Raw genomic sequence first — 11171 nt, 5'->3', positions numbered from 1 at the left:
ACCCCACTCAGTGAGCGTTTTTGGAGGGCGCGGGGGAAAGTGAGGGGGAGGGGGAGGGGGAGAGGGAGGGAGGGAGGGAGGGAGGGGGAGGGGGAGAGGGAGGGGGAGAGGGAGGGGGAGGGGGAGAGGGAGGGGGGAATGGAAGAGGGGAGGGGGAGGGGAAGATAAAGAGGAAGAGGGAGGGGAAGACGGAGAGATGAGGGGGAAGATAAAGAGGAAGAAGGAGGGGAAAGAGAAGGGGGGGAAAGAGAAGGGGAGCAACGCCGTGTGCGCAGGCGTGGACCGGCCTCCCGCGCTTTGAAGCTTCCACGCACGCGCAGCAGGTTGCTCTGGTCTCCTGCAGCAGACGGCGCCATTTTATTTTCCAGTGGTGGTGTGGTAGAGCGAAGTGATGGCGGCGGAGAGCGTGGCGCTCGTTGAGGCGGCGGATGAATTGCGCAGGATCACCGAGCTGAGGGTGGTGGACCTGAAGGCACAGCTGAAGAAGAGAAACCTCGATACTAGTGGCAACAAGAGTGTGCTGGTAGAACGGCTGCGCAAGGTGAGGGGCTGTTAACGGAGGCGCCGACCGCCAGGCCTTGTCCGTAGGCCGTTGTTTTCACCCTTACCGGGACAGAAGACATCTTTAGGTCTAGGGTTGGGACCGCAGCGCCTGACAGTCCCAGGCTCTCTCTCTCGGTTTAATGTTGACATATTCCAAGCGCTCAAGCCTTTAAATGTATTTCTGTAAATTCCTCATATTTTCATATGTAAAGCCTTTTTCAAGATTGCAAGCATTCCGATATCTTATCCAGTGGGACCTCTAATGCCCAACTTTCACATAAAATTTGCTCTGTTATCCAGTTTTGGGAAATCTTAACATTTCTCCTTTAATAATCCTGACTGAATTATCTGTATTAATCCTTGCACGTGACTTTCGTTATCGCACATGATGAATTGCATTCCGTTTTTTTCCAATCCAAGAGCTGAGGGTAAGTTATTTGAAAAATTAAATTGAGAATATTATTCAAAAATTAAACAACATTCGAAAGGCCCAGGTAAAAATGTTTCCATTCATTGAGGCTACATCTTTTGACAACAGCAAACTTCAAATCAAAATTTCTATACAAATAAGCTCGATAAATGGTACAAGTATTTGTATTTCTTTAATTATCCTCTTAATTTTTCAATATTTATCGATGGAGTTACTGCTTGACACGTGTTGTTTCTAACAGTGAAAGAGTTAGTTATGGGCCAATTAAAAAGTTGATATTTAATATTTAGAATGTATGCCATATCTCTCACATTTAAAGACCTTTACAAGGCGAACAAAGGGCTTGAGAGTTTAAACATCAGAAAAGATGGTGTGGTTGAAGAGTTAAAATGTGGGAAGATGGGTTATATTGCTAGAAGAAAGTTCTAGAGTGCAGGAGTGATGGCCAAAGGCACCTCCAGCAGTGAAGAGAATTTATAATAGATAAATGTGACTTTAATATGTATAATTCAAATCATTATCTTCGAGTGAGACTGAAATAGCACAATCACTCCAGTTGCTGAACGGTGACGTCATTCCTAATGGCTGAAATTGACCTAAAAAAATCCACATTGGCACTCGGGAGTCATCCTGAAGTTTGTAACTGTTGATGGCGCTGTCTTTTGGAGTTACCAAATTGAAACCTTGTGTGATCCCCAGCACAGTGTCCCAATCATCGTTATTGCCACATAAGCTCTTCTGATGTCTTGCTCTATACAATTGGGCTGAATTAATTTCAACATTACAACTATGAACACATTTTTAAAGCATTTCAGCAGTCTAGTATTTTAAGATGTTATTGTTAAAATATTTAATTTGGATGCTAAGGTTTAGATGTGATTTCTTTTGGCTGATCTTTCAATTTCCAGATTTTAATTTATTCTAAGAAATTTGAGTTCAGATGTTTAAGTTTATTCCTTTTTAAAATATAAAACAATTCATTTGTTGGGTAGCATATTAGTGTAATGGTTAGTGCAACCGCCTTACAGCACCAGCCATCTCTGTTGATTCCCGCTGCTGTCCAATAAGGCATTTTTGTACATTCTCCTTGTGACTGCATGGGTTTCTTCTGGGTGTTCTGGTTCCCTCCAACATTTCAAAGATGTATGGTTAGGATTAGTGAGTTGTGGGCATGCTCTGTTGGTACTGGAAGCATGGCAACACTTAAATGCTGACCCCAATGCAACCCTTGGATTATGTTAGTTGTTTATGCAAAAACAACACATTTCACTCTATATTTTGAAGTTCTAATATACATTGACTGTATTCTTTTCCATAGACCTGCTGACTTCCTCCAGTATTTTGTGTGTGTGGCTTGGATTTCCAGCATCTGCAGATTTTCTCATGTTTGTAAAATCTAATCTTTACAATTTTTTGTATAATTGTACTGTCTTTTAGGTGATAGAAGAGGAAGGTGGGAATCCAGATGAAATTCCAATTGCAGCAGATACTCCAGGAAGAAAAGTACCAAAGCGAACAGGAAAAGGTATGTGTATTAATAACAAATGTTGAACTCATGGTATTTTTTTTTATCACCATTTTTCTACTCTTATTTCTACGGAATCCCATGAGAGATGAGCTGGTATTAATAGTCAACTTTTCTGTACTCCAGTTTGAATGATGTACTGTTAACACTTAATTACTGCATAAGCAAACACACATTGAAATTTTGGCACTTACCCTTTTGATATAGGTCGGAGAGCAGAGGATGATGGAACAGATGATGGATTGGAGGAAGATTCTGGGGATGGCCAGGTTGGTGACTGGACTATTGTTCGATGCAATGTCAGTTAAAGTACTATTACAAAATAAAAAGTAAGATTAAAATATTAGCAATGAATTTTTGACATGAGAGGATTTAGAATCATATGTCATTGAAAATTTCCATCACTTCTAATTGTAAACTTTTTAACAGTGTGAATTTTGCTACTTTATTCCCTAAAGTATTACAGCAAGATCCCAGTAAAGTGAGTTTATCCATTCATGTGCTTTGGGCATCTAAACTGAACTTCAATATTCATTTAATTTATAGTTTTACTTAATTATATGATGCTAGCTACTTTGGAATATCTGGCTGCATGAATGTTGGTCACATGACCCACAAAAATCTTTGCGTTCCATTCTTTGACATTGTTGTCATAGCTATGGCTTAAATTAAATTTCCACCCACATCAAAGATTGTCATGTCATCCTTTTTCAATATATGGTGATGTTTAAAAAATTCTAAGAAATGGTGAATTTTCATTGGTAATGTTTGTGCTTACTGATATAGCGGTATGTTGTAGATTTTATGTACAGAATTACTTTTCATAGTCATTTTTATTGTCTTATTCTGCAAAATGCATTCCAGTACAGGAAAAATTAGCATCTGAATGAAATAATTATACTATGCCTTTTGAATACAGTGGTTTTATTGTATAATAGGCATGGAAGGGATACTAAACTAAGACCAGCACTTGCCTTTCATTAAAGTTGCATTGTGATCTCCATTAACAAGCTTCAACAGAAAATATTTCCAGTATATATTTTTATATAACAATGTACTTTCTGTTATATTTCCTGTTACTATTTTTGCTCTGCCCTGTTCTTGTCATTAGTAATGACAATGTTTCAAATACTTAATTACATTTTGTGAATTGTTTTTGTTCTTCTTTGGATATTTCATTACTTCACCTGTTATTCAGTTCATTATTCATTTCAGTTCTTTTGGGTTCCTTCGATGCCAATTTGTGTGCTGAATGTACAAGAAAATTAAGTATGTGCATAACTGGCTTTCAGGTTTTGTATTTTAATGCATTCAGATATTCTTAAAGAAGTTTTTGATTATAAGCAATTAAATGTCCAAGTAAAATTCTGTCTAATGTGTTCACAGTATAGTTGTATATTGCAGTCTCCTGTAAAGAACAATATCACAAAGATCATAAAATGTTAGCTCAACTACTTTTCACCTGGTCATTTCTCATTTTACCAGAAGTATCTATTATTGTAAATTGTATGGCAAAGTACTTGTGACTGAAACCTTCAGAAAGTGTTCTGTGATTTTCTTGCTGGGAGGCCTTAAAGTTTATATTCCCTGTCTCTTAAAGTGTATAAAAATAACAAATTTGCCTTTTGAATGCTTGCAGTCCTCAGAATCAATTTACTTCATATACTGCACTAATTGTGCAGATTATTGATGGCCAGAAATGAATTTCCAGTCACAATGTAAATGGATGCCTTCTAGCTGGTAGTTATTGTGTCACCAAGTATTTCTAAGAACGGTGGCAAACTGAGCTCTCAGTGGATTCTTTCAAAGCAGTTTTCCATCTGTTTCCTTTTTGTAGGCTTTATCATTTTATATTTTCTTTGTCAGCATTCACCTGAGTGAGACACTGAATCACTTTTAAAATGTAGGTAGTTCAAACTATGACATACTAGCAAAAGGATTCAAGCAGGACAAGAAGCATAATAAAGGGCAAAAATAGATGCCACATTTATGCTGCCTAGTTCATTGGAGCTAGTACTTTTATCTTACACATGTTAGAGGAACAAAAATGCTATAAAATTTACTGTTTATGATATTGTTTACTGCCAGAATTGAACCATTTGACTTTAAGAAGGTTTACAAGTGATAATGATGCAGTTATCTTCAATGTAGGTGGTTTGTGAGGACCATGAGAGTGGAAGGCTAAAAAAGTAGTTGGTCTAACTGCAGTGCTGTTGGGAGTCTTGAAAGAAACTACTCTAGAGTAAAAACATGCCATAAAGACTTGCGTTAGATATTGGTGGAAGGAGAAATGGTTAATGAATCAGATTGTAAACCAAATTCTGTTGAATTTCTCTCATTTGTTACCTTATGAGTTAATTTCAAACGTGCAGAGTTTTTTTGAGCTCCAGATTATTTTAGAAAGCTGGTGTATTAATAGTAACTCTAGAGAAGAGCAGAACTGTACCAACAGAAGCAGTGGTGCAGATAATTCATTGACTGCAATGTTAAAAGGAGAAAATACAGTAGTGGGGCCGAAGGAATAGCTGAATTTTGAAAACCTGTCACCATTTTACTCAGTTGTAAAAGTCTTGAATCAGAATCTTCTGGGTTTAAGCGACAATTATGTTCTGAGGTATTGCATTATCAAGAGTTGCCATCTTCCAGTGAAACTTTTTAAGTTGTCCACCCCTATGCAATAATTGCTTATTATGCCCGGAAAATATTCATTCCTCGACTAACACCAAAATGTTAAAACAGTCACGATTATGGTTTTCCAGGAAGGTATCTCAGTAACTGACTGCACTGGAGAAGTAATTGGTTTTGTTTCTTTCTCTCATCTGCTTTTCTCTAAATGGCTGGTGTTTTGGAAATGGGCAACTTTGCAACAATAATATCAGACTAAATTAAGCTTTGTGTGAAGTGTTCTACCTGCACAATCTTGTAACAATTGAAGAATTATACAGGCAGTAAATACAATCTGGTGAAACGAAGGATAGTGGAGGCCAGGTCAATAGATAATATTTAAGGTAGAAATTATAGGTTGTTAATTGGTAAGGGGTTAAGGGTTGTGGGGTTGAAAAAAAGCTATGATTGAGAGTCTTGTTGGGCTGAATGTCCTTTTGTCTTTTTTTAGTGAACATTTCAGAAAGTAAGTTTGGAACATTTCATAATGTCAATTACACTCCTGGTCAAACCTTAGACATTAAATTTCTTACTGCACATTTTTCATGTACAATTTTGTGGATCTGTCGCTGAAGAAACTTAGCGGGGCACAGTACTTGATGCAGTTGCCTCAGCTTCAGAGGTCTGTGTTTGACCCTGATTCATAGTGAAATTTTTCTTTCCCCACCTTGGTTCCCTTGGTTTCTCGTTTTTCCCTACAACTGAAACATAGAAAATAACTGCAGGAGTAGGCCATTCGACCCTTCGAGCCTGCACTGCCATTCAGTATGATCATGGCTGATCATCCAACTCAGAACCCTGTATCTGCCTTCTCTGAAAGATTTGCTGTTGTAGTTATTAATTCTAAATTAATGTAGTCCTAAATTGCCCTTAGAATAATCATATAGTAGAACTGGATAGAGTTGGTTGGCAGGTGAGAGATGGATTGCAAGAAATAAGTGGAAGTCCATACTTTGGGTTGTTTTAATACTGAACATGGCAAGCAATTGTGCATATCCTTAATCAGTTGAATTTGAAGGACTACAGTATCAATTGCCAGGACTAAGAAATATAAATTAGATTTGAATTTAATGGTAAATATTGTCAGAGGAAATGAAACAGGACAGAGCTCTGGAGAAAATCGGAACAGTTCAAACTTGTAAGACAATATTATTTTCATTGTCAGAAAAATTGTTAAAACAATAAAAGCCATTATAAGCAAGCTAGGTCATATTGTCTATTTCACATTAAGGAGTTCACTTGTGTATTTGCAACAATGATGTCAATGGAAATGGTACGCTAGCTTGTATATGATGTTAGACACTTCACACCGCTGAGTTAAGCATGTAGCTGTCATCAGTCAATGCCAACTTTTATTTGCAAGATGCCATCAGTATGTTGTGGAATTGAGCAATGTTGATAGTAATTATTAGCACTGATAGCATGTTTGAGATCTGGGAACACGGGAAGTAGGTATTGAAGGAATGATGAACTCTTAAAATGAAGGGGCCTCCGTTTAGAAGGTCTGCTCTGTTCACTTAAGTTGTTTAGTTTTATGTAGTTAGAGTAATTCAGTAGGAACTGGACCTTTGGGGGCAAGTTATCCAAGATGCCCATCTAAGTTGGTCCAGTTTGGCACACGTCCTTCTTAAGCCTTTCCTATCAATGTATATCTGTCCAAGTGCCTTTAAAATGTTGCTGCATTGCCTTAACCATGTCTGGTAGCATTCTGACAATGGGGCAGGAATATATCTGGTACAACTTGGTGTAAATTATTAAGTCAATTAGAAGAAAGGTAACAGTACAACAATTATTATAATCTCTTAGTTGAATCAGTACTAAGTGATCAGTTTCTCTGTACCCCACAATGGAAAATGCACTTGCCACTTCAGTAGATTGTCTTGTTTGACTTCTGCCATTGGTTCTGACAAGTTTTTGCCAAGCACTTGTCCAGTTTGCAGTCCTTTTAAAGTGAAAACTCATAACATTTTGGAATTTTTTTTTTTTTTTTTGGAAGTTTCTAGATATTCCACATGATTAATTTGGCACTACATCATGACTGTGTGAGTCCTGTACAGTGTTTCCTAGCCTATTTTTAGTCACGCTAAAGTAATATGCATATTTCATTGCAGGAGGATATAGAAGCCAGTGTTGACCAATTACAGGACATTTCAACATTGGATGTTAATTTTGAGAATGAAACTGACATCGAAGGTGCAATGGCAGGGTGTGCTGATGAAAATGAGATTGAACAGATGACAGCGTCTTTAACCGAGAATATTGAACGCGTAGGACTACCTGTAGAGATCACTATGCAGCTACCTATGGAGATGGGTGCAGAAGAACCTCTGGAGTCAGCACTGATTCTAAGCACAGACCTTCCAGCAGAAGTATGAAGAATTTAAATTAACTTACTTTTCATGAATGTATATTTGCATTCAATTGTGGTTAGATAGAATCCACTGTAAAAGAGAGCAAAGCTGATCTAGGAATTTGGCTTATTCTGGAAGGGTCTGGATGGATTAGTGGGTTGCAATGCTGCACTTTTGTCTTTGGAGACCTGGATCTGAATCTCATCCAGACTCTTGAGATGAAAGCTTCCTCCTTGGCTATATAAGCCATACATGCATAATTTTAGAAGTTGCTTTTTTGAAGTAGGTAATACCACAAAAAGGGCAGCAATATTTTGAATATTATAAAGGTGCAAAGGGTTCATAACACGGTCTAAAATATTGGTAAGGCTATAGTTGTTGCGCCATGTTCATGTTCTGGCATCCAATTATAAGATTAAACAATAGAAAATGTATTATTTGGATCACCAAGGATATCTGGGAAGAGAACATCTGTTATGTGGAGAGACTCAAGATCTTGGAACTATATCCACAGAAGCACTGAAGGCTGAAAGAACACTTCTAGACATTAAAAAATACTTAACTGTTATAAAGTCGATGAATCGATTTTTAAATCTTCAGTAATGAGAGGTTTTCACAGACATGAATGCAGGGGTGGATCGAAGTTGGCAAGTCTTTAATGGGACAAGTTTGTATCTAGAGCAAAAGAAGTTATATTGGTATGGGAAGAGTACAACAGTTATATTTTAGGTTATTACCCTGAACTGGCTGAACTTGTGTAATTCTGAATCTAATCTCAAACTAGTTTTCTACTGAACATGGGATGTGCAGTGTGAATTACCAATGTGGGCAGTCAAAGGGAATGGGGGGGAAAGCATTTTGAAACTACAGGTGGTACCATTTTCAGATTGGATTAAATTAAGAATCTGTACTCAGTGGCCTGAATTTTTTATTCAGTGACCTGAATTTTTTATTCAGTGGTGAAACGGGACTTTGGCAGTAACCTTTAAGAAATCTGCCATTGCAAATTTCACCATCTCTAGTACAGATAGTATTGTCGAGGTTTTGCTCTGCAATTTTGGTTTGGATGTCATCATGTTTGAAGGAATTGTGACAGTCATGGAACCAAAAATCAAAAGCAGAATTCTTAACTAGTACCTAAATATTGTAGACCACAGAATAAAGATTAGAGCTCAACGTGAGGTTAATCTGCAAAATCACACTTTAAAAATACAATTAATCTTCCATTTTGAAATATTTGAAAGGAAATCGGAATTCTCAGTGTCAGGGAGTAAAACAATTATGGCTTGATCAGACATTTAAAAACTCACTTTCACCTTGTGCAGTGAATATTTGGAGTGATTGTAGGGGGTGGGCTGGTAGACGATTCACATACTTGTTCTTGAGCTCATTTCATTACTCAGAATTTACCCTGAGAAGGATGCAAATCAGCTCAGTCTATAGAGGAGCAGTGGAATTGCTGAAGAAACTTCCGCATTTTAATTTTTAGCTGAGCATGTGCATATTCCAGAAATTACTATCCTTTTACAGTGTGATGGCAGTGAATGGTGATATCTTCATAACTTAAAATCTGAGCCATTAATTAGGCTTATAACTGAACTGGATAATGCCAGTAATTCTGTTAGAACTAGTTATCAGACATAAATGTGATCTTGAACCCAGCATGATGACCCTGGATTTGAATAGCAAACTGCTGGAATTTTCACAGTTGGTGAAATGTAATTTCTATAAATGAAGTATTCTTGGAGGATAAATTGTGTAAGAAATTATTTTTCCAGAAATTCATTTTAATGCTTAACTTAAAATTTTGTGGATTACATTATGGAAAGATGTGAAAGAACTGAATTCAGCTAACTTTGCAACTGCAGGGTCACTTTGCTGTTGGATTTGATACAAAACATTACAATGTGTCATTTTGATTACTTATCAATACAAGTTGACTTTTGCATGATGAACTTAGTGCTTGATATAACATTTCAGATTGTGGATGACTCAAAGGACATGATGGATGCAGACATGCCTTGCACTGGAGAGGAGGAATCCATGTCAAATAAAGAAGTATGATACTACTTTGAATTGTTAATTTTTTTTTGTAAATAATGCTTGCTGTACAGAGGAGGAATCCATGACACACGAACTAAGGTGCAACTCTGAGACTATTCATTTAGTTTTATACTGCCCATTGAAACAAAATCTAGAACTAAAAATATTTCAGAGTAAATGGTTTTCTAGTGGCAGCTGCTTTTTTTAGCAATGCTGGCAAATAAAGATTTATGTGATAACTAGAAAAAGGAACATTCATCAAATTTAGAGTTCAATTAATTAAAAAATTAAATCATTGGTACTAGAACATATTAAGTTTTACCTTCATGTTATAGATTATTGTATTGTGGAATAAACAGCAGTAGTGCAAAACAATATATGATCAAGAAAATTGAATGAACTTTTGACAATGGAGTGCCTTGCTATCCTGTTCAAAGATGGCCTTGTTATATTGAAGACAAATTGAAACTTGTAATTTGTTTGACTAGTGATTATGAGATATTTAGAGTAATAGAGCCATTCTGCATTGATGATTTGTGACCTCATATCACCTTTCCTGTTAGCAGGTTAAGTATTTTTTAAGTTTTCAGCAAAGGCTTGAACATATAACCATATAACAATTACAGCATGGAAACAGGCCATCTCGGCCCTTCTAGTCTGTGCTGAACAGTTGTCAGGGGTGAAGGAGACTTGAGAAGTTTGCTGAATTAAACGGTTAAGGACATCTTTTGAGGAAGAATTTGAAAGCATTTACAGTGGATTCTGGTTAATTGGGATACATTGGGACCAGTACATTTTGGGCCAATTAAGTGGCTACCCTAATCAGCTGAAGCTTCATGGGAAGAGCTAAGAAGATGTATCTTTTTTAAAAAAAGCAAGCTACCGTTTAACTGTGTAACAAATTATGTATTTAAATGAAATACAGAACAAATTAGAATACTACCTATACCTCTGCAGTACTATAAAACTGTATTAGTTCCGGATTGCCATCAACAGAGGAATTCATCCAGTGTATGCTGCTGTTTTCTTCTGACTAACTGTAAATGGAAAAAACAGCGTAGGCATCTAGTGCAGATAAGGGAATGTAATGTTTTCTGTGATTGCATCCTCCAAATCTTCATTTTCATTTTAACATTCAGATGATTGTCAATACCTTCAAATTCTCCATAGTTCTTAACTTCAAGTAGTGAAATTATTTCACTTTTACTCCCAGCTGTTTTTGGTGTCACCAAGCCTTGAATGCTTGAAATCAAAGTGAGCAAAACAGTTCTGAATTATCTTACTGCTTATTTCTCACCAAAAATCATTGGTTTTTAAGCACACACAATTTAAACACACACAATTGTTACTATAGTTTAAAATGCTCTAAGTGCAGTATAGTGTCATAACAGCCATACAAGTCCACGTGTTTGATGCTAGTTAGGAACTGTTTGGCAACAGTCTATTGCCCTAATAAACTGACATAATGTATCAAATAAAGTGAGTTCCGGCTATTGATTAGTTTTTGTTCCTTAAGTGTTGGCCCAAGTACGCGGCTGCTCCAATTAACCAATGGCCCAATTAACCAGAATCCTCTATTGGAGTCATGCTGAAAGTTATTGAAGTGATGAGTGCT

The 11171-nt window shown here is 36.9% G+C and overlaps 1 protein-coding gene across 4 annotated transcripts in view; it reads left to right on the top strand.

Moving 5' to 3' along the window:
• The first annotated feature begins 322 nt into the window (after positions 1–322).
• The window catches only part of safb (scaffold attachment factor B), a 51554-nt gene continuing 40705 nt past the window's right edge, over positions 323–11171 (top strand). For 2 of the 4 annotated variants that reach the window (XR_012101784.1, XM_073068871.1), the window contains exons 1-5: positions 323–541; positions 2411–2498; positions 2706–2767; positions 7274–7531; positions 9494–9571. Coding sequence is in view for 3 of the 4 variants with exons in the window: in XM_073068871.1 (XP_072924972.1) it covers positions 392–541; positions 2411–2498; positions 2706–2767; positions 7274–7531; positions 9494–9571 (636 nt within the window). In the remaining variant the exon portion in view is untranslated. The remainder of the gene's footprint in view (positions 542–2410; positions 2499–2705; positions 2768–7273; positions 7532–9493; positions 9572–11171) is intronic. The other 2 variants (XM_073068870.1, XM_073068872.1) reach the window with 2 other exon arrangements.

Source organism: Hemitrygon akajei, chromosome 16, assembly GCF_048418815.1.
Source record: "Hemitrygon akajei chromosome 16, sHemAka1.3, whole genome shotgun sequence".
NCBI lineage: Eukaryota > Metazoa > Chordata > Chondrichthyes > Myliobatiformes > Dasyatidae > Hemitrygon > Hemitrygon akajei.
This window is presented reverse-complemented; position numbering and strand designations above follow the sequence as displayed.